The following is a 27,646-nucleotide window of genomic DNA, read 5'->3' on the forward strand; positions in this document are numbered from 1 at the left end:
ATAAGCTATAAGAATGGGCATGGCTCTAGGGTGGTCTGTTAACAGGATGATCTCATGCCATTTTCTCTGCTCCCTCATTAATATATATACTAATTTAACCACCCATTGGAGAACATTCTGTGGAGCAAGGAAAAGTCACTTTTCAAAATAAGAGTGACTGAATTTGTCTTGGATTACTAACTAATGGTAGACCTGCACAGATGCAACATATTGTAATATTGCTTAAATTCTACTCCCATTTGCAGTATTCATGCCAGGGGAGGTTCTGGCTATAATTGGTCATACTGCATTGGTACTTCTACATTTTGAATGTATGTGATGGTATATACATAAAGACAGTACTTTTAGGGCTAAACTATCGGGGGAATAAGAATCCCAACCCTTTGAATATAAATACATAAAAGAAGGGTTCAAAACCAAGGGCCTGATTCTTATTTACATGAAGCCCACTTCATGCTGTTACACAATGTGGCACATATATATATTTATATATAGCTTATGCCCACTTTAAGATCCCTTTTCATTGCCAGAGCAGTATAAAGGACCCTTAGGGCAAATGAGAATCTGGCTCCCAGTTTCCTCCTAATTTCTTGACAGGGCTGGTTCAGACATTCTGTGGAACCTGTAGTCACAGGGAACCAAGAATTGGGAGAAAGATTTGTTGCAAGTATTAGAAATGTTATGCTCCAAAGCATAAAAGCAAACGAGCTAGTGTCATGTGGCAAACCAGCAGTGGCCAGTGGCTGAGTTCTGCCTCTGCTCTGCATCTAAAATACCATCACCTTAAACCACTCCACAAGCTGCTGCTGTCTGCCCGACTGAACTCCCCACAGGAGGGAGAACCCAGCCCCAAGCGATACAGGCTACCGGAGCCTGAGTTGCACAAATATATTAAAATATATTTTGACTGATTAAACTTGAAATATTTTGTTTCTAAATATATAGTGGGTTTAACATTTCTCCTGAAAAACCATCACATCAAATCGCTTTTGCTTTATTTTACCTGAGTTTAAACCATTTTCTTGATTTAAAAAAAAAACAAAACCTCAAGTATACCATCCCTATATGTGCTGGATGGATTTTTATGTCTGATAAGTAGATTGTCAACTAGTGAATATAAGAAATACTCCCTTTACTCATCTGTACATTTCTACAAAGACTCTGGAATTTAAGCTTCACTGTGATTGATTCTATGGTGCTAGAAAACATGAGTTTAAGATTCTGATGCAACTTCTAATTTCTCTGACAATTAGGAATACGTTTAATTAGGGACTAGCACCTCCCCCCCAAAACAGATTTCTGAGCATGGCATACACTTACTGTACTACAATAGTTGTGTTTTTTCCTTATGTTGTCCTCTTCCTACCTTGCACAGTGAGCTGAATTATTCCACGGTCCTCCCCATAAGAATTGATAGCATGGCAGGAAAAGAAGCCAGAATCTTCACGCACAGTTGGCAAAATCTAGAGGAGGATTGAAAAGAAGCCATTGATTCAACAATATGTACAGAAAGCAAATAAATGTAAGCATCTTTCAGATACAGGGTAGGGCAATGATACAAACTGTTTCTCTTTGCAGTACTGCACAGATATTGTATGTGTGTGTGTAGATGGAATATACAAACACCCATGTAACTATGCAGAATAAATATTAATGGCATGAGTGTAAGGTCCAAAAAGCTGGTATCTATCAAGACTAGAGGCAAGAGCTAAATCTATTAGAAAGCTGGGCGTCTCCCCTTTCCAGTGGTAGAATCCTTTTTTAGCTCTGTTGGTTACATGAGGTCAGATCTTTAATTTTTCACTGATCGAGGGCTCAATACTCCCTATTCTGCACCTAAGATCACTTTAATATTTTACTTTGGAAGCAGGAAAGAAACTTTTCTTTGGCAGGTTGGTTTTTTAAAAAGAAGAATGGCTGATGTTTGAAGCAACTTAGTATCTGGAAGTAATCCTAGTGGAGATGGATTTGTGGGCAGAGTGCAGGTGAGGTGGTCAAAAATGCATAATAAATGCAATTTAATGTACGGTGTCAAAAATTATTGCAGGAAACTGGAGATAAGCACCATAATAATATCTATCTATGTACATATTTTATAGGTGGACCTGGTAGAGCCAGCTATTATTAAGCTTGCCTAATATTTCCCATTATAAGGCCCTGTTGCTTATAACTTTGCCAGAATTTAACAATTTGGGCTGAGATATTTTTTATAACAGGTATCTGCCTCTGGCTATTGTTTTTTTTTTTTTAATTTCAGTCACAATGGTCAAACCCCATGCTTTGGAACAGGGACCTGAAATTTGGCCGGGGGTTGACTGTGTCAAGGATGTGCCCTTTTTTTTCTATCCCCTTGAAAATCCACCCGACTGTAGTCCAGTTATAAGACTTTGAAAAATCTCAGTTTGTAAATGCACAATAGAGAGCTCTGACTTCAGCAGCTAAAATCTCCACAGACTGCCTCCTAACTGAGCATGTTCAAACCTCTGCCAGCTCGAAGTGCTGACTAAACTGCTCATGCATCGTCCCCTCAAAGATCCTACATGTGACAGGACTGCACATGAGCCATCCACACAAATTTACTGAGCATGCTGCACCCTCTCTCTTCTCCTAGAGCTGACCAGGTTCTGCATGAGTCATACCCACAGAGTGGCTGAGCGTGCACCTTCCAGCCCAGGGCTACATCATAGAAGCTGGAGTTTCCCTGTAATGACTGCTCCCAGCTGCGCCAGGCCAGGATGGGGCCAAGCAAAGGAACTGAGAGAAAGGAACCTGTCTCTCCTGTGCTCTCAATAACTCTCCTGCTGGTGATCCGGGTAGCGTGGAGAAGGCAACTGTCTGATTCTAACAGAGAGAGGGCAGGGAACTGTGGGAAGTGAAAGGATGGTCTCATGGTTAAAGCAGCTGAATGCTGCCCTGGAGAACTGGATTCTATCCCTGCCACCGTCCCAGAATTCTTATCTGATACTTGGCAAATCACTTAAACCAGACTTTTCACAGATGGTCAAGAATTGTGTTTTTCTCATTTCCTTGGTGCCTGATTTGAGACCCTTGGAGCTGTTTTGCAGAAGTTCTGAACACTCATAGCTGCAACTGAAATCAATGGGAGCTGTGCTTTTAACATCTAAAGTGCTATATAATGCTACGTACTCTGAAAAATCAAGTTGTAGGTGTCTTAAAATGGACACCCAAAATTAGTGGAAACATTCGATCTGTGCCTCAGTTCCCCATCTGTAAAATGGGGATAATACCTCCACTTCACCTCACCAGGCTGTCTGTAAAGATAAATTAATTAATGTTTGAGAAGCCTTCAGATAGTATAATTATGAATGCCATAGAGACTCCTATAAGGAAATGAATATTTTTATATTCAGAACAGGGTTTGTATAGTGTGCAGTAAATGCGGCCTGGGGCCCACACAGAACAATTAAAATAAAATATATATCTATATATTCAATAACTGTTCATTAAGTGAGCACTGTCCATCCCATGTGCTGAATAAGGCAGGGTTTCCTGTGGAAAAAACATTATGTGATCATGTAATTAAAAACTATGAAGGGGACAAATTAAAGTTGCACAGGCAACTTTAATTCTGACATTTCTTAACTTCTGAGAGCTTGACGTTGCAACCTTAATAATATTATTGTAACTTTTTTGTGCATTTATATCTATAGCTATGTCTTTCTCTCTCTCTCTCTCTCTCTCTACATATACAGTATATATCACTACCATATTATTTCATAAACAATTTGCTAACCAAGAAAGGGATTAATGCCCCAATCTTACACACAGAAGTGCTATCATGTGCGCCCAGATGGAATCACACTAAAATCATCAAGATGATCGTGGGTGCTGGGACTCATGTTAATGTATCTATTTGCATAATAGATTTATTTGTATGTAATAAATACTATTCATCGCATACGTACATGCACACACATACTTAGGACCTTATCCTCTCTCACTGAAGTCAATGACAAAACTCACATCGACTTCAACAAAAGTAGAACAGGAGCTTTACTGGACAGTCTCCAAAACATCTTTCAGCTAGTGAAGAAAGAGCTATATTTTACTGTGAGAGTATACCCTAGCATCTCACAGAGCTAGAGTTATTTCCTTGAGTTAAAAAAACAAAACAATAAGAGATATTTTATATTATAGTATAACTGAAAAGCAGTACTGGAAATCAACAAGAATTTTGCCAAATTATGGAGAAAGTTTTGCATTACATTCTTTGGAAGATTTTTTTGAAAATCTGTGGGATTTTTTTTTAATATATTACTAAATATATAGGCAAAAATATGTTTTTACTAAATATACATGCGTGTTAGTAACTTATGTTTACTGATGAGTTTTAAATAAAACTCACTGTTTAATTCACCTGATCTTGTCTTTTCTTAATCCTTCCCATCTGCTGAATATATTTTCTTCCCCAAAATTTTTCTTCCCAAAGACCTCCCACTTCCTTTTATCCCCCCCTTTTCAGTTGTTGTCAATCCCTCTTCCAGTACACCTTTCCATCCATCCCCAGACAGAAGATAGTAGCAGCTCAACAGAGAAGGTGCAGAAAAGTGAAGTGTTGCTTAGCCCTGCTGCCCAGAGAAAAGTGGCGGGGAAAACAGCCTTGTTGGTGCCCTTCCCATGTAGAGGAAGGGGATAAGGGGAGACATCAGTGCTTCCAGGGATCTAGAGCCTGGAGGGATTCCTGGTGACAAATCGCACTGGAAATGATACTTAAAAGTAAAAGAAGATCAAAGAAAGGTGCTCCAGTTGCTACATTAGGCATTGCATCCATCTAAATCTTTAAATACATGGTACACCTCTACCCTGATATAACATGGCTTGATAGAATGCGGGTTCACGTACAAGGCGGTAAAGCTCTGACACACTGCTCTGAGGATTGTGTTAAGGGTGCCAGGCTAGGCTGGGGCCGAGGGGTTAGATAAGGGGCAGAGGGTCTCAGGGGTGGTCAGGGGCTCCTCCCCAGGGTCTGGGGGGCCGGAGCTGTGGGAGGGCACTTTTGGGGGTCCTGCAGTCCCAGAATTGCCCGGGGGATTAGCAGGCAGTTGGGAGCAGCCCGCTCTGCTTCCCTCACCCTGGCCCCAGCAGTGTCACTCGGGGGAGGGGATTTGGGGGTAGGGATCCCCCGCCGCTCTCACTAGCAGCGGCGGAAGTGGAGCAGCCTGGCCCCAGCCCACTCCACTCCACTAGCTCCCAGATACCGCTCTCCGCTTCCTGCTGCAGGTGAGTACGGGGGGGGGGCATCCTTTCCCCAACCTCCCTGCACTCACCAGTGGCAGGAAGCAGAGCAGCCCAGCCCCAGCCAGCTCCACTCTGCCAGCTCCCAGCCATGGCGCTTCGCTTCCCACCACTGCAGGTGAGTGCAAGACCTTTCTCCAGCTGCTCCCCAGCTACATGGCTGGGGCCGGGGCAAGGAAAGTGGAGCAGGCTGGGGCCGTGTCACTCCACTTCCCACCGCAAGTGAGTGTGGGGGGCGTCCTTTCCCCAACCTCTCTGCACTCACCGGCGGCAGGAAGCGGAGCGTTGTAGCTGGAAGCTGGTGCAGTGGAGCGGACTGGGGCCGTGCTGCTCTGCTTCCCGCCACTGCCGGTGAGTTCCTGTCAGGGGGTGGGGGGAGGGTGGATAGGGGTCAGAGCAGTCAGGGGACAGGAGGGTTGGGTAGGGGGTGGGATCCTCGGGGTGATTGGGGATGGAGGTCTCTGGAAGGGGCAGTCAGGGAACAAGGTAAGGGGGTGCAAAGCAAGTTTGATATAACACGGTCTCACCTATAATGCACTGAGATTTTTTGTCTCCTAAGGACTGCGTTATATCAGGGTACAGGTGTATTTGGACCAAAAAGTGCAGCAGCATCAGATGTAGCCTGTGTTGATGTCCTTAGTCTTGATGTCAATTTCAACACTAAGACGGGTCGTATTACAAAACCATGTTAGGATTCATCACTTGGTCTCAGCTACCTGGATAGTGTGTTATACATGTACTGGTAATACTGACTCCAGGCCAAATTGTGGCTATGCCAGGCTGGAGGTGGGGAGAGGGCACAAGAAGCCCTTTGTCCCTTGCTTAGCACACTTGTGCAGGAGGCAGCATTATTTGGCTGCAGGCTGCCGTAATGGAAGAAGGGGCAAGCTAGTACCACAAGAAACGATACTGTATCCAGAATGCATTTCTTGGTAGAGTGAGGGAAGGATCATGGCACCAGCGCATAGGATATCTTCACTTGTTTATCAAGGGCTACCTCTACTCTTGCTCCCACTACTACCCATGCGTCATTAATGCCAGTAAGGTGCTACACCTCCTCCCCATACCCTTTCCAACAGAGCCTTTTCTGGCTTAACTGAGCCCTGTCTATATTTGACAGATAAAGCAAGAGTCATAGCTATGATACCACCAGAGAGCTGTATTTCACATAAGTAACAGAAAGCTGTGAAATATGACTTCTTGCCAGCTGGCTGGCTGATTTTTGCTACAATATCCAGGATCTACTGAATATTAACAAACACAGTGCAAGTCCTTCTCATGTCCCTGTGGCACTTTTTCCTTTAACCTCACTTGGCTTAGGATATTGTAATGGAAATTTTATCTGATTATTACTTTGACTGCCTGGGTGCCACTCAGAAGCGTAGATAGGAAGAGGGAGAGAAGGCACTTGAAAAACACAGTGTCTGATTCTCTTGGTATACTGGTTTTGTACCAATATGGACTCTACTGACTATAGTGGGGTTACTTCTGACTCAAACCAGTATAAGAAAGAGGAAGCATCAGACCCAAAGTCATTATATTTAGATTGAGGATGGTGGTGACAGCTGTGCCTGGTGTCCTCAGCCATAAAAAATAGAAGCAAGCAATCCTCTAGAATGTATAAACAGGTCATTGGTCACTTTGCTTTAATACCTGCAGGGTAGAGATGACTTCATCACCCACTTCCTTGGTGGAAACAAGATAGCGGGACATTTCAGGGTTAATGATTCGATCCTCTTTCTCCCAGCGGACTATGATGGGTTTCTCTCCATGTGCTGTGCAGCTCATCTCCTTCTTTTGACCTTGTGTTGCCAAAGTGGTGTTTGGATAGGAAGTGATCATAGCAGGAACTAAAATCAAAAACAAGGCAGCTCATCAGTGAGACAGCTATTGTAACTGAGGTCTGGCCTTGTAGTCTCAGGCTCAGCCATGCTCTTGATATGTCACTATCTAGCACAAATACTTAGACAATGGTTTTATTTTCATTTTTATGTAATATAAGAAATAATATTTTAGCTGAAGATGGTCCCAAGCTAACATCTGAGATCCAAACAATTCTTCCTACACATTAGGGTTCTAGGAATCTAGATTTGAAGCTTGAGTCCATTCTTATCTTTAATAAATTAAAATATTAATAGATTCAGAAAATTACTGTGAGCCATAAGCAGTCAGGTATGTGGCCTGTAAAGATGTGATGAAAGAACTTTATACTCAGTGCCATGCTACTATGATGAGATTCAGCAGAAATGACCGAGGAAGACCAATGGGTCATGAATTTACATTTCTATTTTTTATAAGTATATTCTGCATTATTGTCAGCATTACAGTGGAGATCAGAGCCCCATTAAGCTAGGAGCTGTACAAAAATACAAGAGATAGATGACTGCACAGAGGACATTATGATCTATGTATGTAGAATATATACCGTAATTACCATATGTACCGAACATGTTTATATATAAAGCTGATGCTAAATCTACCCTGATTTTCTCCTACTGTATTGAGTAGTCCATTTGGACATGATTTTCAGCCTACTCACACTAAGGCCTTGACTACACTTGAGAGTTACAGCGCAATAAAGCTGCCCACAGCACTGTAACTCACTCCCCGTCCACACTGGCAAGGCACATACAGCGCTGTACCCCCATGGCTACAGAGCTGCAGGTACTCCACCTCCCCGAGAGGAATAACAGTTGCTGCAGAGTTGCTGAGACACTGGTGCTCCAGTGTAAATGGGGAGCAACCTTATTACGCAGTAATTTACTTCTGGAAACTCCCCATAATCCTTTTAAGTGAAGGTTCTTTTCCTTGTTTTGTTGTGAACTCTGGGCTCCAGAAGCTGCTTATCAAAAAAACAAACACAGCTACTGTTTGCTGTGAATGAGCAGAAGCAGGCAGGGGGGCTCCCTTTGGAACGCCCACAGCTAATGTTTGCTTGGAGAGAGAGGTGGCGCGCGGAGTGTGGAGGGGGAGGGTCCATTTCCGCAAGCGGCTGCTTATCTGGTCTGTGAGAAAAAACCAAACAGCTGCTGTTTGCTTTCAGTGAGTGAGAGGGGGTGGTGGAGGGAGGGGGGTCGGAACTTGCAAGGCAGGGTGCTGACACAGTGTCCGCACTACAAAAATCCATTCTCTCTTCCCCTACACTCCCTGTCACACTCCACACCCCCACTTTGAAAAGCACATTGCAGCCACTTGAACGCTGAGATAGCTGCCCATAATGCAACACTCCCAATGCCACTGAAAATGTGGCCATGCAGTGCGCTGGCAGCTGTCAGTGTGGACAGACTGCAGCACTTTCCCTGCTCAGCTGTACAAAGAAAGGTTTAACTCACAGCGCTGTACAGCTGCAAGTGTAGCCATACCCTAAGTGTCTGCTGCGTTGGCTCTATAGGGCTAAGAAGAATAAAAAAGCTGTAAAATCTTACTTTTGTCACAATCTATATATAAAGAAAATGCAATTTTCAAGTTTCATTTCAAAATCTACATTATGGCATAGATGTAATTATCTGTAGTGCTCAGAAGTCTTTACTGAATGTCCTCCTCTCACAGTTCCTTAAAAAGACAGGCTCAGAACTGACAAATCCAAAACTGAACCTCCTCTCAACATACCATTCAACAAAATCAGACCCTGAAATCTCTGTCTTCTTTTGACACTGGGTGATGCAATAAAGTAAACGACAGCTGAGTGACTCACCAACAAGCACAAGGGGTGCTGGGTTCATGCAGTGCAGCAACCACAAACTGTCTCTCTGCTCTGCTTGTTCTGGTCTCGTGAGCCAGAAGGTAACTGACATTTAGAAGACTCCTAAATTTTGACCGTAGCCTGATCACAAGAAAGCAGCAGCAGAGCCACACAGAGGAACAGTGTGGCATCAGCTTTGTGTCCAACTGTATGTAACCCTTCTGCCCCTCTGAACTGGCAGCAACAAGGGCCGGGTTCAGTATCCAGGGGTTCCGTTTCAGTAACACAATGCATAACCGGCTCGAGCCCCCACCCAGTGACCTGGGACACTTACATACCATACCCCCCTGGGCGCTTCTAGGAGGCAATACTTCCCCTCTCGCAAGCACGGAGTCTGGGTGTAACAAAATCTTTTTAATAAAGAAAGGAATCAACGCGGCATCCCATGGAGAAACATCACAAACAGGGTTATAACACAAACCATAAACAAAAAACCCACCTCTCAGTACGTTTGGCAATGTCCTTTTCCCCTTAGGATCTTAAGTCCAATCACCCCAAAGTCCAAGAACCCAAAAGTCTCTGGTCAGTGCCACCCCAGAGTTCAAGAGTTTATCTGTAGAGTCCCCCCCTCTCCCCTAAGCCTGGGTGGAAACTGGGGGGGGGGGTGAGTAGAGTAACCACTCACGTTAAATCCGAAAGACCAAAAAGCGTAGAAAAAAGAATGTTATAATCCAATTCCTAAGAAATCGTCAATTAGAGAATGTAATTACCTCAAACACCATGATATCTACCAAGACCACCCACGGCTATAACTTACATTCATACGCATTTAAAAAAGATAAATCCATAAAGAGATAAAGCCTTTCTGCGATATCCACACACTAATTAGAAATGGACACAAGTCACTAGATCGCCACACTAATCTCCCGAATAGTAAAGGAACACAGAGACGAGACACTAGATCACATCAGCTCGAGAGTCTCCTCCAACCGCATGCTATGGCAAATTATATACCTTCGCCTAAATTTCCACTAACATTCATCTTGACGTAATGCGTCACTCCTACCGAACCTCACGAAAGCCATGATCAAAATGTCGCGTATCACATAAAAGTGCACAGGATAACCAAAGGGCCGGATGGTGTTAGTACTAGCAAATATTACAGATACACAGTCTCCTGACACGTTCCTCAACACACCAAAGCTTTGAGGAACATTGCCGCTAGGGGGGTGGCAATCCCCCTTGTTAATTCCAATTTAGGTGTCAGTAAATCGCGACTTTCAATTGTCACACTACTGAACGGAGAGTGAGCAGCGCACCTAGTAATTAAAAAGCAAAATACATGCTGTCGAACAACAACGGTTGTTTGCCTGAATCCTGCATTATCCTAAAATAATCTGCTCCATTGCATTGCTCCAATAATGTTCTTCCCTCGGCCCCGACTCAGTCAAGTCAAAAGGAGCGAAGCAAAAGGACAAACAAAGGAAGTAAAATCTAATAAAAAAAACCGGAGCGATCCTATTAAAAAGCCCTTCAATACGACTGCGTATAGTCAAAGGGTAAAGCAGAAAAAGCATCAAATCTAGGTAACCAGAGGCTCAAATACAATGTAAATGAAATTTTGCACTGAACCTTCCCTTCCAGCACAACCGTACAGGAAGAGCTTCATGGGACATCTCGGGAATCAAAAGTGCGGCAGCACACTAAAGCCGCTGGTACTGCTACTTCTGAACCTAACCCCCTTAACATACCAGAATCAGAATTGGGATAACAAGGTATACGCAAGAGTAACCCTCCCGGCGTCTGAGCTGCGTTCTCTACCGGTTAGTAAGTGTCAGACCTATAACGATACAGTCGCAACGCACTGTCACTGAACAGTACAATCCCCCATTGTTAGTGCCAAATCATAGACCGTCCGAATAGAGACATAATGTCGCAAGCACGGAGGGCTGGGGGCTCTGTTTTATAAAGAAAGGAATCATCGCGGCATCCCATGGAGAAACATCACAAACAGGGTTATAACAACAACACCATAAACAAAAAACCCTCTCAGTGAACGTTTTGGCAATGTCCTTAAGATAAACAACAGTTCTCAGGTGCGACTCTTCAGGCCAAGATCAAATTAAGCTCCAATGGAGTGCCACTCGGGCTTCATGCGATGCCACAAACGCCTCACACGCAGCTCCCTCGCACATCCCACCAGTCCTCGTGTTTCAGTGCCTAACACCCTGGTATCGTGAGCCGAGTAAATGACATTAGAAGACTCCTATTTTGACCGGTAAGCCTGAATCACAGAAAGCAGGCAGCAGAGCCCACATAGCGTCAAGAGAGATTTAACAGTCTGTAGATGGGTCCCATCCAAGCTTTGTGTCCAACTCCTCTACGTATACCCCCTCTGCCCACCTCATAGCCCGTGGATGGAAAACTGGGGGGGAGGGGGAGTCCAAACCACATAGGCTAGTAGGGGCACCCTTACATTCCAGTATGGGTCTACGAGGGGCGCGAAACTGTTTTGATTTCCCGATCGTTCCAATAGAAAGTTCCTTGCATTATGCAGCCTCCACTGCACAAAGCCACGCCCCACCACAAGCACTGAGACTGGCGTGCTCCTCTCAGACTGCCACTATACGCAACTGCCTTCACTCGCCTTCCGAGCGCCTTGTCCAATGGAGGACTCAGCCCTTTGATTCACTGCTCTCCATCTCCGCTCTGGCTAGTCAACGGGGAAGTCCTGGGTGAAAAACCGCATATACTTTTTAATAAAGCGATAGGAGGAATCTTCTAACCAGACCGTGGCCATCCATGCGAGAAATCATAGTTAACCAACCCAGGAACGTTAATAACACAACTATAACCAAAAACAGCCTCTAGTACGTTTGCAGCTCATGTTCAGCCTTCTTCAGTGATTTTCAGTCTCTAGGTCCACGCGCCCTTAAGGGATGCACCGGTTGCTCAGATTGCACCTGGAAGACCAGTCATTACGAATTCAGCTCAGCAGTCTCTAGATGGACTCCAATGAGAATCATTATAATTAGCTATGATTTGATCATCTTTAACAGGAGATAAGGGATGTGCAAGGTTGGTGTGTGCAGAGAGCCCATCAAAGGGGACAGATAACCATAAGTTACATCCGGCACACAGTCCCCACCTCACTCTCAATGCATAGGGTGTGGACCGCGCTGTCCCATGTTTAGGACAACTGACCCACCACTGAGGTATAGAGTTCGTTCTTGTCACAAAGCAGTCCCCACAACTCCCTTTCACACGAATCAATACTAAAGAAATATGGGGGGATGAACCCATGAGCTGTTAAAATCACCATCCCAAGCTGCTGTGGGTTTATGCTAAGTGTGAAGTGGATGTCAATGCAAATCTTTCCACACCCTTTGAAATTTTTGAGATTCTTTCCACACTCCCTACAATTCACCACCAGATGTCAGAGTAGCGCTCAACCTGACTCTGCTTACATCTATATATAAGTTTCTGAACAACATGCTCTAAAGCAGGCCAGGATGGGCCATGGAGCAATCAGACATGTAGCCATGGACTCTGGAATGAACTCAGGGCCACTGCCTCTCCTCATCGCACACATTGGCCAAAAAATGAGCACTGTCACAAATGCTGTGATCCGCTGCTGAATATCACACTACACCACAGTCACTCTTCACCACCTATGGCTTTTCTACCCAGCATTTTGGAGCAAGCCACCCAGCCTGCGTCAATAGCCCTGGGCTAGCAGGGCTTGTGCTAGAGCAGTGGCTCTCAGTCTTTTGTACTGGTGACCCCTTTCACATAGCAAGTCTCTGAGTGTGACCCCCTTATAAATTAAAAAGACTTGTTTATATATTTAACACCATTATAAATGCTGGAGGCAAAGTGGGATTTCCGGTGGAGTTTGACAGCTCATGACACCCCATGTAATAACCTCACGACTCCCTGAGTCCCTTTTTTTTCATTTGTCCCTGAGGGGTCCCGACCCCCAGTTTGAGAAGCCCTGTGCTAGAGCTCTAAAAATAGCTGTACAAACAATACTTTAAGTTGTAGCTCAGGCTGGAGCTCAGTCAAGGAGGGGTGTGGGCTTCAGAGCCCAGCTCCACCCTCAGCTGCAATTGCAGAGTGCTCTCTATACAGATATTTTTAGAGTGCTAGCAAGAGCCCCTCTAATCCAAGTTGGCTGACTTCAGCTGGGAGGCTATCTCCAAAATGCTGTGTAGACATACACCTAGATTCTGCTCCCTGAGTTGTCACCTGAAGGAGTGGAGAAGTGCTTTATTCACTCACACATCTGGCTCCCCGTTTATATGGAGATCATGGCAGGTGAGAAGAACGAACCATTCAGCGATTAGAACCCAGCCTGACCTGTGCTGCTGCTGCAGCAGCAGAATGAGATGCGGCTGAGGTCCTTTTTCTGTCTGTCTGATAAGCCAGCCACAAGGCTCCTGCTTCTTCCCAGGAAAGGAGCAAAACCTGCTTCCTTTTCTTCATCTTGGAGTCAGGCAGGCTAAGTGTTCCCTTCTTCTTGGTGCTACCATCATTAAGGTGTTGGCTGAGCAGAGTGAGAAAACAGTCCCCATCTGAGGAAATGGACTGAAGTAAGTCTGCTCAAGACTAGCCTCATCCATGTTTACACTGACAGGAAGTAAGTTTGCCCACAGATTGTATTTTGGGTACAATCTTGAAAATGTGTCCTCTGACCCTGGGTTTCCCAGTAGGCTACCACAGGCACAAGGTATAAAAAATGGGGCCATGTTGTGCCTCACCTTGCTATCCAGTGTTTGGAATAACAGTGGATAAAGGAGTGTGGACATGAGTGTCAATGGATAAGGACAGGCAGATATGACGAGTGTCGCCACTGTAATGATGCTGCCTCTGGCAGGACACAACTGAGTGTATCAATTCAGGACAAATTGCTTAGAGCAGGGCAGTTACAGCCCAAAGCTGGGTTCCCTTTATTATTAAGGCACCAAAGCAGCCAAACAGAGAGCACTTCGGTCTCATCCCACTGGCTAACCAGAAGTCATACAAGCAATTCCCTTAGACACTCCAGTTTCCCAGTATCACCACCAGTGCCACTCGTTATGGGGATGAATGCTTATGAAAACCAATACCCCAATAAAAGAAAAAAGGTTCTCCCAACCCCAAAGGACCAAGCCCCAGACCTAGGTCAATATATAAGTCCAATCTTACTCACAAATCACTCTGTTGCCAGTCCTTTAGAATCTAAACTCTAAAGGTTTATTCATAAAAAGAAAGAAATATAGATGAGAGTTAGAATTGGTTAAATGGAATCAATCACATACAGTAAAGGCAAAGTTCTTGGTTCAGGCTTGTAACAGTGGTGGAATAAACTGCAGGCTCAAATCAAGTTTCTGGAGTACATCCACAGCTTGGGTGGGTCATTCAGTGATTTGTTCAGAGCTTCAGTATGTAGCAAAGTTACTCCAGAGGTAAGAAGCAGGACTGAAGACAAAATGGAGATGATGCAGCTGCCTTTTATATTCTCTGCCATGTGGAAGGACACCCCTTTGTTCTTACTATGGAAAATTACAGCAGCAAGATGGAGTTTGGAGTCACATGGGCAAGTCACATGTCCATGCATGACTCATTTGTTTACATGTTAGTTTAAACGTTCCCAGGAAAGCTCAGATGTGGATTGGCGTCTCCCAAAATCCATTGTCAGTTAAGTGTTTCTTGATTTGGCCCTTAATCTGCAGATTCCTTTCTCAAGAAGCTGACCAAATGCTTCACTAATGCTACTTAAAATCAAACACATTGAGATACAAGTACATAGCCAATATTCATAACTTTAACTACAAAATGATACACACATACAGATAGCATAATCATAACCAACAAATCATAACCTTTTCATATATCAGAGGGGTAGCCGTGTTAGTCTGGATCTGTAAAAGCAGCAAAGAGTCCTGTGGCACCTTATAGACTAACAGTCTTTTCTTCCAGACTAAGCCATTGCTAGTAGACAGAAGAAGAAACCTTTTTTAAACGAATTACTATAATTGCTGTTTTGAAATACTAATGTTTGGTGGCATGACCTTTTCACATGTCAGAGCTATTGATGCTTGGATATGACAATATGTCAGGATGCAGCCCTTTCTATAAGAAGGGTTTCTGAACCATAACAAACTGATCTGATAATTAACAGGGTTGTGGAGCTGTGGGTTAGAATTAAAAATTGGATCTAATTACAGAAAGGATTCTTAGAAAGGTTTTCTCTGGGATATGATGCACTTACCAGGCACCATTATGCAGTCTGATTACCTATGTCTTGTAAAACTGTTTGTATATTAAATCCTGATAAACTTTCTTACAGAGAAGTGTTCCATATTAAAAATTACTTGAAAGAGGAAACAGAGTTGAGAGGAATTCCTGCTTTCATAAAAAGAAGTGGTGGTCCCCATTTCTCTAGGAGTCCCCCGAAATATAATACTATACTGCTCAGCTGATTTATTTCACAAAAGCATGACTTTCCAACTATCAAGAAGGCCATATATACAGAGGGTCAGCTTTTGGGGCATGCACCCATTTGCATCTAAACTTACAAATCAGTAAATTAGGCATATACAGTTATCCAATTTATGGACACAAAGGTGTGTTTTATATGTGTACCTGGGGGCACTGGCACATTTTGGCCCTGATCCTGCAACTTTGGACAGACAACTGCACCTATGCACTACATGTCGTAGGAAATGAAAAGGAAGCCCTTTGAAAATGTGGCTTGCAAGTTCTAGCGCCAAGTGTCTGAGCTTGCACCTTTGAATTTAGTCACATGGGGCTTAGAAGTTCACAAGCATTTTCTGTTTGTTGTAAACTATATTCAGAGGGTATTTCTACAGTAGTGTATGAACTCAAGATTCACAAATTTGGTTAATCATGGAAGCCAGCAATGGAAAAAAATGATTAAATAATCTAGTTGATTGATTCCCCAATCAGTATGGGATATAGTCCCCAAACAGAGGTTATAGCATGATGTAGAACTTAGTAAAAAGGGGGAAAAAGAGGACCTGGGGAATTATAGACCAATCAATCTAATGTTGATACCTGGATACTGGAACAATTTATTAAAATCCAGTTTGTAAGCACCTAAGGAATAGTAGGGTGATAAGTAATAGCCAGTATGGATCTGTCAAGAAAAAATCACGCCAAGCCATCCTAATTTCCTTCTTTGACAGGGTTACTGGCCTACTGGATAGGAAGGGAAGCAATAGATGTGATATAGCTTAAGTTTAGTAGGGCTTTTGACACAATCCCACATAATATTCTCATAAGAAAATTAGAGAAATGTGGTTAAACTGAAATTACTATAAAGTGGGCACATAACTGCTTGAAAAACCGTACTCAAAGAGTAGTTATCAAGGATATGCTGTCAGACTGGGAGGACGTATCCATAGAAGTCCTGCAATGGTCTGTCCTGGATCCAGTACTATAATGTATTTTCATTAATGATTTGGATAATGGGGTGGAGATTATGCTTATAAAATTTGGAAGTGACGCCAAACTGGGAGGGATTGCAAGCACTTTGGAGGACAGGATTAGAATTCAAAATGACCTTGACAGATTAGAGAATTGGTCTGAAATCAACATGATGAAATTCAATAAAGAAAAGAGCAAAGCAGGAGCGACTGTAGCAAGGATTCAATTGCACCCACCATGAAACCAAGCAGGCCAAACCTGAGTGGCACTGTGAATCTGTGTGCCAGGGTACAACGGCTGGAGTGGGGAGCCGAGCCCAATCCCATGGGACAGGAGCCCCCACGGCAGGGTGAGGTCACTGTCCAGCTGCCTCTCCCTCTGGGCTTTCTCTCCATATCAAGACAGGATTAGGGTTGCAGTGCTGGGGCAGAGGGAACTTTCGTGGGTGATTGGTGTCCCACTTGATTACAGTATAGTGCATCCATTGAATTGAGCAGTTACCTCTGCCCTGGTACAAAGTATTACCACTTAGAAGGAAAAATCATAGGCATAAATGCAAAAAACAGAATAACTGGGTAGGTGGTAGTACTGCTGAAAAGGATCTGGGGTTATAGTGGATCACAACTGAATATGAGCCAACAGTGTGATACAGTCGCAAAAAAGGCTAATATCATTGTGAGGTGTATTAACAGGTGTGTCTTATGTAAGACACGAGAGGTAATTGTCACACTCTACTTGGCACTGGTGAGGCCTCAGCTGAAGTACTGTGTCCAGTTTTGGGTGCTACACTTTAGGAAAGATGTGGACAAATTGGTCAGAATCTAGACGAGAGCAACATAAACGGTTTAGAAAACCTGACCAATGAGGAAAGGTTAAAAAAACTGGGCATGTTTAGCCTTTTAAGAAATGAAGAAGGAGGGGTGAGGCCACTGGTGGGAGGGGAACGGAGGGCTGAAAACAGTCTTCAATTAAATTAAAAAGTTCTTATAAAGACGACAGTGATCAATTATTGTCCACGGTCACTGAAAGTAGAACATGAAGTAATCGACTTAATCTGCAATGAGAGAGCTTTAGGTGAGATATAGTAAGAATAGTTAAACGCTGGAATAGGCTTTCAAGGAGGTTTGTGGAATTCTTGTCACTGGTGGTTTTTAAGAATAGGTTAGACAAACACCTATCAGGGATGGTATAGGTTTATTTGGTCTTGCCTCGGTGCCTCTTGAGGTGCCTTCCAGCCCTACAATTTCTATGATTCTGTGTGTCATTGATTTTTTTGGTTTGGGGGCCAAATCAAAAAATTTGAAAAACCTTCGTGTTTCTAAACTTACTTTGTTTTATTTTCTCACCAAAATGAAAACAAAACAAAACATAAAAGTTTGTTTCAGATTGAAAAACACTCAAAATGAAACAAAACCATGAAACCATTTTTTTTTCAGTTTTTCATTTTGCTTTGTTGTTTTAGGGTGTTTTTTATTTGAAACAAAGAAAAAAGTTTTCATTTTGTATTGTTTCTGCTTTTTTAAAACTTTTTTTTGTAATAAACAGAGCTAAACTTCAAAATGAAAAGTTTCAAAATGAAAAGTTAAAACATTTAATTTCAAAATGGTCTAAATGAACCATTTTGACTTGTTTGAAAAAAAATCCATTTTTTTTAGCTAAAACTACTCACCAGATTTGACCTCAATTCATTAATATTTTCTCTAGTAGCATAAAACTGATAACAAGTATCTCTCCCTCTACTACAGAGTTGTAGTTCAAGAATTTCCTGGACACAAGTCCGAGAATAATTTAATTTAAATACTTGCTGCATGAATTTAATTACTCAAGCATTAAATCTCATATGGCCTACAAAATGAAAAGGGGGTATTTTAAATACTTAACTCAAAAGGGTCAGCTTAATAAAAAAAGCTTTTGATATTTTCAGAATTTGAGTGCAGCGGCCTATAATACTAATATTTCTATGAGTACTCAAAGTCCAAAACTGATATTTTACATCTGAGGCATACATAAGAATCTTAAAAATCCATTGAGTGGTTACAAAACACAGATACTGCATCTACCAATTTGCATGTGTGAGTCACAATCTGCTTTCGTGGCAACTATACATTGCCCCATACATTGAGCTAGTGGCAAAGGCAGAATTTAGCACTGTATAGCTGCAAAAAATGTGAAGTTTGGCTCTGAATGTGAATTCCCTGAGCTTCAGGGAAATTTGGTTTTGAGGTTCTTTTTTCTTTTCTCTAGTTTTAACTGTTCCAGCAAACAGCTAACTAACTGATATTTCAATACCAAACCAAACTCCATTCCTATCCTTTTTCCTTTATAAAAAAATTGTAATGATTTGGGAAAGTCTATCTAAGTGCCTCTTACGAATTCTGGTTGATACTGGGGACCTTCTGTGTTAGACTGAAAACTATTTTGAATGCACAGACTGTTTGCCTTCTCTGTTGTCTTTTGCCTCCATATTAAGAGAGATCACAGGAGATAACAGGAGAAATTCCTGCACCTGGCACATGGCTAACAATAGATGGTCATTAACCTCTGATGAGTGAACATTCAAATGGAATACCCTTGGACAAAGAGATGGCTGCCACCCAGTGACCACCAGTTTTTCAAGTCTGAACTTCAGGGGTGAGGTAACTAAGCAATGAATCACCTGACTTTGATCACTTGATGAGGCTGCCAAAAGGGATTGGAGGTTCTAAAAGAGAGAGCCTCTCATTGAATAGTGGATGGTGTGGGGGAAGAATGTGTGTGGAGGTATACTGACTGGAAGGGTCAGAGAGAGACACTCTATGATTCAGAGGAGAAACTATGAACTGCAGGAAAGGGCTCAACAACACTGCAGAAGACTCTGACCTAAGCCCAAGGAATGTTCCAGGGTAGTGAGGGAACAGAGGCAGGGAAATGTTTATAGGATCTGTGTATCTTTTTGTCTTCTGGATTTGTGTATCTTTTGTGCTTGCTAATGTAAAGTGTAATTGTGTTTAGAAATCTTTGCAAAGCCTGTGTGTGTTATGTGCTATAACTATCAAGTGTCCTGAAAAAACTGAATGGTAAAACCACAGTGCGCACAAGGATACAGCTCTGGGAGAGGGTTTGGTGAAGCTACTAGGGGGTTAGCATGCTGGTCCTGGGGTAGGTGGGCCATCTGGGCCTGTTTTGTTAATCAGGAACGGACCCAGGGTCTGTGCCAGGGAAATTGCCAGAGAGGCCAAGGAAAGAAACAATGTGACAGTCTACTCAGAGCAAGGGAAGCTTAAGGACAGAAGGGTCTACAGCAGGAGTCGGCAACCTACGACACATGTACCGAAGTTGGCAAGCGAGCTGATTTTTACTGGCACACTGCTGCCAGCCGGGGTTCCGGCTGCTGGCCCCACTCAGCTCCCTGCCTGCCTTGATGAAGGGAATCCTAGGCCGGAAGTGGGCTGAGCAGGACCGATGGCCAGGACCCCGGCTAGCAGGAGCTGGCGGCCGGAACTCCAGACCGTCAGCTGGCTGAGCCGCTCAGCCTGCCACCGGTCTGGGGTTCCGTCCGCCGGGCCCGCTCAACCAGCTGTCGGTATAGGGTTCTGGCCACCGACCCCTTGCCAGCTGTAGTCCGGGCCCCATTCAGCCCAGTGCCGGCCTGGATGGAAGGAATCCCGGACCAGCAGCAGGCTGAGCGGGGCTGGTGGCTGGAACCCCGGCTGGCAGAGCCGGCAGACAGAACCCCAGACTGGCAGCATGGGTGGCAGATGGAACCCCAGACTGGCCACTCAGCCCACTGCCAGTCTGGGGTTCAGTCTGCCGGCCCCTGCCAGATGGGGTCCCTGCTCCCGGCCCCATTTAGCTCACTGCCAGTCTGGGGTTCTGTCAGGGGCCCCTGTAAATGTAAAAATTATTTTGCCACGTGAAACCTTAAATTACTGAAGACTTGGTACTAGGGTGACCAGATGTCCCGATTTTTGGGTCTTTTTCTTATATAGGATCCTATTAACCCCCCACCTCCATCCCAATTTTTCACATTTGCTGTCTGGTCACCCTACTTGGCATGCCACTTCCCAAAGGCTGCCAACCCCTGGTCTATAGGGACCCAAACACAGCAGTCTGGTGAGTGTCTAGCAGGGGGAGTGTTACCAGGGCTGTGTGTCTGACACAAGTAATTAGATCATAAGAAACAAAATATTCAAGCAAACTTTCTTAGAAAGGACATTAGAAAAAATATATAAGAAATCATTTTATTCTTTACTGACAACTTTACCCCTCCTTAGCCTCTGTTTCCTCTAACATAGTTGTCAGCACTGAGTCTTCATTGCCATAGCAAGGACTCGTACAGCTACATATCCTTTCCCTCCAGAGTGGATTTCTTACTCTGCACAATCTATTTGCAGTGATCCTAATCCATAAACTCTCCAAGACTCTCTTCTTATTCTCTCCATGTCAAAAGATCTCTGATATCAAAGCCACATTCCTAAGACTGCATGTTTCTCTTCCCTTCTATCTTTAACCAACTATTGTTAAGTGGTGTAAAGAGCCTAATTAAATATCTTGGTTCTTTATTGACAAAGTATCTTGAACAATCTATTTTATAAAATCAATAAAATGAATTTCTCAGTAGAATTTACTTCATCCTTTTGGCTTTATTGGCCTAAGAAATATGCTGAAACCAAAACCCAAATCCAAACAACTTCTGACATTAGAAACATTCAGATTGAGATAAATAGACTGTGGAACAAACTCCTCCAGTATGTCATCAAGGTCAAATTTAGTAAGATTCAAACAAGAACATTTATATGAATAACAAAAAGTCATAGCTGTATCAGTAAATACTTATTTTTAAAGTGTTTTGGAAGGGATATAAAGCATCATGATCCAGGCTTAACCATCTCTAGTTATTAGGATTTAAGAGGAGGCTTCCCTGGGGGCCAGATTGCCCCACATCTGCCTACTGCGGGGTTCTTTGCATAGTATCTATTGCTGTGCTGACCCCTGTTGAAGATGGGATTGTGGACTATGTAGACCATAGGTCTGAGCCAGTATGCCAGTTCATATCTTCAAGATCTGAATTTTGCAGTGAGACCAGATCTATTGGTATATATGTAGTGACAGCTCTGTATTTAAAGCTGGTCTTCTGCCTGGAAGGATGATGGTTTAATTTTTTACATGTCAACCAGTTTTATTCCCTTCCCTTAAGTGGACATTGTAGAGAATAACTTCACTGGTAGTGACTGCTAACTTCCTTATCCAAAATCAAGGTGTGGAATTCAGTAGAACAGGCTACTATTAAGAACTGTTGAATTGATTCAGATAAAATAAGAACTTGTGCAAACACCTTACACCTAAATCTCAAACTAAACTGAACCTGGACCTTTACTGAGTTTCAGTAAAGTTTGTTAACTTGCCTTTATTTCCTCTCTTGCATCACTGCACTTATTATTTCATCAGGAACTGAAAATGGACGTATTGATTTACCGTTAGAAAAGCTATTTCTTATTCCACTCCAAGGAGGCTCCAATAAGTTAGGATAAGTTTAAGATAACCATCTGAGCCAAACTTCTCAATCTTTTTAGATTCACTCATCACAAGGCATTAATAAACTGAAGTGAACCTGGCATGAATTCCACTGAAAATCCCTTTATAAGAAATTTGCAACGTTGTGAGTTCTTTCATTTTTTCTGTTTTTAGCTGAGTTCAAGCACTTAGATAAAAATATCCACTAAGGAAGAAAAATGTTAAAAATAACCTGTCTCTGAACATATAATGAATAATTACCACTATAGTGAGCCTCCAAGCAGCAAATAGGTGCTATATTTCCCAGGATTCCTAGCAGCTGAAGAAAGAACCGTTGACGGGATGAAAGCACTTGCAGGCTCTCTGTAGAAGGGTGAAGGAGCAAATGTGGTTTGCCCAATTCCAAACCATCTTTAAAACCATTTTTAAAGGGACAGTCCCATATTTAAGCCCTCCTGCAGGTGTTTGACTTTTTCTTTAAAACTGGAAAATTGTCATGTATTTTCTGTCTCCCCTACATCAGTACTGATGGGTCCTGCTGCTGGCTGGATCTCTGCTTGCTAGCTACCCAATGAGGGGCCCAGTGGCCGATGATAGGGGTGGGTGTGCAAGGCTGGTGGCGGGGCGAAGATGCAGCATGCAGGGCCGGTTGCTTTCCCTGCTGGTCCGTCAGTTCAGCCCCCACTGCATGCTCACTGTTGGCCAGCAGGGTCCTACCCCCCATCCTGTTTCGGGCTGGCACTGGCTGTGTGCTGCAATCTGCGTTGGTCGATGAGTGCAGGCAGGCACCAGGCAATGGCTGATTATGTGTCGCCTCTGCTGGCCACCCATCGCCCATTTATGTGCTTCCCCTCTCACTGTCCTCTCCCTGCTTTGCCCCTTCACCTCCCCAGACCTGCGGCTCCTCCATATCCCCTGCAGCAGTGTGTGTCCCATTCCCAGCTCTATGCAAAGAACTGGCCCCTGGTCAAATCGCTCAGCTCATCTACAGAATGGCCAGCAGGCTACTTTCTTCCTCCACTGCCTCTGGCTGGAAGGCACCGCAGGAAAGCCCAAGACCCTCCGGCCTGGGGCGCTGGCCAGGAGGAGCTGAGCCCTGCATGTGCCAAATCCCCACACAGCGCTGACACGGGAAAGCCTCTCTGCCTCTTAGCTAAGCTCTGGAGTGGCGGGAGGAAGCAATTTCCAGCCTTTTCATGCCCTGACCCTGCAAGCTACACAGCAACCCCCCAAGCAGGAGCTTAGCATCCTCTTCACCCACCCACCCTGCCCTGAGTTCTGCCCCCAGGAAGTGCAGGGCTGCTTCATCCTCTAGGCACCCTCCTATGCTGAGCTACCTCTCTTGCTGGTTCAAGTGCTTAAAGGTAAGAGTATGCTTACATGGACTGCTGGATCGGGGCCTATATAACAAGCGAAAATAGTCATCTCATCTTAGCCCCCCCACTTAGTTCACATCATTTGACAACTCCAGAGATGCCCAGGCCTAGAACAGAAATAACATTGCCTGTCATGACTGACAGAGATGTGCGAGAAAGATAGCAGTGTGGCTGGTTCATATTAATAGAGCCCTGCAAATCTGTGGATATTAACTTTATATCCATGGATCATGTTTGCGGATCATGGATCGGATGCAGATACAAATTTTGTATCTGCGCAGGGCTCTACTTATTAATACTATATGAATCACTCACTTTTAAGAACACTAAATTATCTCTCAGAAATAAATTAGAAAAATCAGCCCTATGACATCTCACCAATTCTTCTGTAAATAGTGCTATTTCTAATGGAAGCAATGGTTTACAGTGGAGCTGAGCAAATAATGGAAAGCATTTTCCATTAGTATTTATTCAAATTTGAAAATGAATTTCAGTGCAACTGCTTTTTGAGATCCTTTCATATTTGCTTGTCATGAATACTGAAAATCAAGCTTTTTTGGCATAAATACTCGCAAAAAGAAAATTCTAAGCTCAAATATTTGAATAGTTGTTGGAAGGGAATTTTACATTGTATATTTTATTATCATGTTTTGAATTCATCCTGATGAATAGAAGCAATGCAAGGTAACTTATGTAACTAATTAATGTGGTATGAAATTCAAAGTTCAAATAGCAAATATTTTGAAATAAACTGTTAGTGAGGTATTACTACAAGGGGAATACATTACAGATAATTTCAAACTAATAAATGAGAATTTCGCAATCTGCTCATGAACACCGTGGAAACAGAAAATGAGGGGGAGTCTGATAAATTAATTATTCAGTATGAATTACTCATTCAGCTTTAGTTTAGAGTACTGCACTGAAATGCAGGAGATTTTGCATAGTGTATGAAATTAATTCAGGCCAGCTAGTTAGCTGATTTTTTTAAATAATCAAATCTGGCACACAATAAGGCCTTTCAGCCTTATATTTACATGTGTAACAGCATTTGTTAATTGCAAGTTGCCTTCCAACTCATTTAGGTTTCATTAAGTTCTCTCTACTAGCAGGACAGTTGTCTGAAAATAAAACTTGTTGAGAAACAGTGTCCCATTGGATGAAAGATAAAAACACAGAGGGGATCTTGTCTTCATATTTGTTTATACAGCACCCAGCATTTTAATAGCAGCATATATATAATAAACTACAATTGTAAACACAAATAGAGTTCTTGTCAGTGACCTTGCAATCCCAGATCAAAACACTTTTCTTATCCAAAACTTTATAATATGTAAAAACTACAGTGTTAGGGCCTGATTACTGGGTAACCTTAATCCTTATGAATGAAAATATTTCTTCAGCCTGGAATTAATAAGCATTCAGCACATTCTTAAATATCATCTCTGCTGGCTTACTACAGTTATATAATGAAGTTACTTGACAAAAAGTATTACTCAAATACGTGTTTCCAAACTCGAAGAGGCCTTATTTAATGCTAAGCTTTAAAAAGAATGACAATGTTTCGAACCCTAGGCGGCTTCTCCAGAGCCTCACGATATGATTGAATGTGTCAGGGTAAAGGCTGTGAACATTTAGGGTTCATAACTTATTCACTCAGAAGTGGTTTCAGGTCAGATTATAGGAAAAGGAGTTGATTTATTTTGCATGGCAACTATGAATTTTAACCAAAAGACACATTAATAACAAGATTGTTTTCTCTCAATTCACTACAGGCAAGTCTTTCCCTTTTCCTGAGCTTTTTCTTGCACTCATTTTATGTTTGTACACTGCAGACTGCTGTCTGCAAATAACATACCAGAGACTAACAGTGCTTATATTTTTTCATTCTTTCTCTCATCTGACATAGTTCTGAAATGAATGTGACTTGATTCTACATTGCCACGTGTGTACAATTCCCATTTTGCTAAGTGAACTTCCTAATAACCAACAGAATGAAAATAGTAAGCTGACAGCTTTGTTCCCTGCAGTGAATTATAGTAAAAGCCTAAGGAAATTTGGGAGAAACTGTGATAGATCATATGAGACTTTGTGAGATAAATATCATCGAAGCTAGACTAATAACTAAGAAGAAGAAGAACTAATCGGAGATTTATAAGCAGTTTATTTTTATTTTAGCATGATTCATGAAGAATTGGAAAAAGACCATCTTCTCCTCAGGAAATTAATGAGCATTATTATACAAAGGATGGATTTCTCAAAAATGTATTGGTATTTGAAATATTCATCCACTAAGAGTAAATTTTCTTGGACCCTTTTTTTTGATCAGCTTTATTAGCTGCTGTGCAAAAGTTAAATCTAAGATCAACAGAAATGTTAACATATTTAAAAGTAGTATTAGATTATTCTGGATGTTTTCCCCTTTGCTTTGATCCTAAGTTAAATTCAGTGCATGCGCTGAAACATTATCAGGTTGTAATGTTAAATAATAATATATCTGTTACCACAATTTTAGACCCATTGAGTTTTCAAATTTTTGTGGCTTACTCTTACAGATTATAAATCAGTAAAAACCAGCGGAGGATGTTAGGGTCATTGGTGAGAGTTCCTATTTACTCTCTGATTAGTTGCCATTCCTGAAATCTTCTGTTTGTGTCCTTTGATAAAATCAGAACTAGGGTCTGAAAGTCCTTGGAAAACACAAGCTTTTAATCAGGAGATATTTTATAACCATGCTGCTCTCAGGGGCTTTTTAGATTTTTGAGCCTTGTGAAGTGACGTGTAAATGTCTCTCCCAGGGGAAGAGAAGCAGGCACTAATTGAGGTATTGTGGGGGTTAAATGAAGCAGAAACACACTAGGAAGCTCCAGCGACAACAAAAATGAGTGCTGCTGAGCAATGCATGCTGGGACACTAATGGTTTCCATTCACTGCTCGTTCATGCAAGTAAGTATACTTTTAAGCACAGTGACTTGGGTCTATAACTGCACAGTTCTGAGCTAAAAAGCCATGAAATACGATCTGCTGATGTATACAAAGAAGAGCTCTGGTAGAAATACTCTAGTATTGTTTTGTCTTTTCAGAATGAATTATAGTTCTAGTGCATAGATTGATAGATAGCATCTGATACCAGGGTGATGGCTGAAGTATAAGAACTAGAATAGAATAGAAGCAGGACATATCTATTCTCATATATTTGTGTGTGTGATACATACACAGAGACAAGGTGGGTGAGGTAATATCTTTTATTGGCCCAATTTCTGTTGGTCAGTGAGACAAGCTTTCGAGCCACACAAAGCTCTTCCTCAGGTCCGGTAAAGGTACTCCCAGCAAAATAAAGATATTACCTCACCTGCCTTGTCTCTCTAATATTCTGAAAACAACATGACTACAACTACACTGTATGGCACACACAGTAGATAGAGTTCCTCTGCATATAGATAGAAAGATGTGTTTATACACACACACATTCGATATGCATGGTTGTACATACAGAGAAGTAAGTACTGAGTCTAATTTAGACAAAAACAAAGAGATTCAGGATATCAATAAATATAACTTTCTGAGAAGGCAAGAAAGTAGAATTATCCTTAGTTTAAATGAAAACCTAATCGAAGTTCTGAAGACATTGTATTTACATTAACATGCATCTATCTTGCTTCTCCAATCAAAACTTTAATATTGTCCTTTGCTCCAGAGACCATTTGGGGAATTAGGCAGGCAGGTAGGAATCCTGACTGTGTTTGGACCAGCTCTGTTGCTGAGTATTAGCATCATCCACTGCTTTTTACATGTATTATATAGTCAAGGTACGTATAGTGTACTGTCAAATTTAAGGCCCAGGTCTTTATCTTCAAGACAGTAAGTGAATTGGGCCCAAGATACCTAAAAGATCATCTAAAACTCTAGGATGAGGACCATGGTTGACAAGTCTGATCCTTAGACACCATTGCAAAGAGTTCTCCTATACAGCTGAGAGAGCTTTCTTGAGGACCAGTCCAAAAACCAATGGCTACAGCATTTCAGCTCCATCTTAAACCTCCTCTCTTTCCATTCTAAGTGTAAGGTGTACTTCCTCAATTCAAACCACAGCATCTACACAATAAGAGTGCTTTAAAATAAAATAAAGTTATTTTAAAAATCCAACTTTGTATGGAATTTTCCTCCTTGTGAGAGGAAAGAAAAAAGATGAATCACATTTGGCACATGTTAATCACCTCCCTTACCTCCCTTAATGATTTTATGAAAGGTGTTAGATGTAGTGATGGGCGTGCCGTGGTGTAAGAACTAAAATAGAATAGTAGCAAGACAGCAAGAAGTGCTCAAACACTGTACTGATGACCACTACATAAATATGTGTCAACAGAGATACAAACTCTATGGCCAAATTTTGCTATTGACGATACAG

General features: G+C 42.4%; 1 protein-coding gene across 2 annotated transcripts in view; it reads right to left on the bottom strand.

The window, feature by feature from the left end:
* DSCAM (DS cell adhesion molecule) overlaps positions 1–27,646 on the bottom strand; it is a 665,984-nt gene that overhangs the window by 139,636 nt on the left and 498,702 nt on the right. For both annotated transcript variants that reach the window (XM_075073839.1, XM_032791676.2), the window contains exons 12-13: positions 6,910–7,106; positions 1,367–1,463 (exon numbers count right to left, since the gene is read on the bottom strand). In XM_075073839.1, coding sequence (XP_074929940.1) covers positions 1,367–1,463; positions 6,910–7,106 — 294 coding nt within the window. The remainder of the gene's footprint in view (positions 1–1,366; positions 1,464–6,909; positions 7,107–27,646) is intronic.

The sequence above is a fragment of the Chelonoidis abingdonii genome, chromosome 1, assembly GCF_003597395.2.
Source record: "Chelonoidis abingdonii isolate Lonesome George chromosome 1, CheloAbing_2.0, whole genome shotgun sequence".
Classification (NCBI taxonomy): Eukaryota; Metazoa; Chordata; order Testudines; family Testudinidae; genus Chelonoidis; species Chelonoidis abingdonii.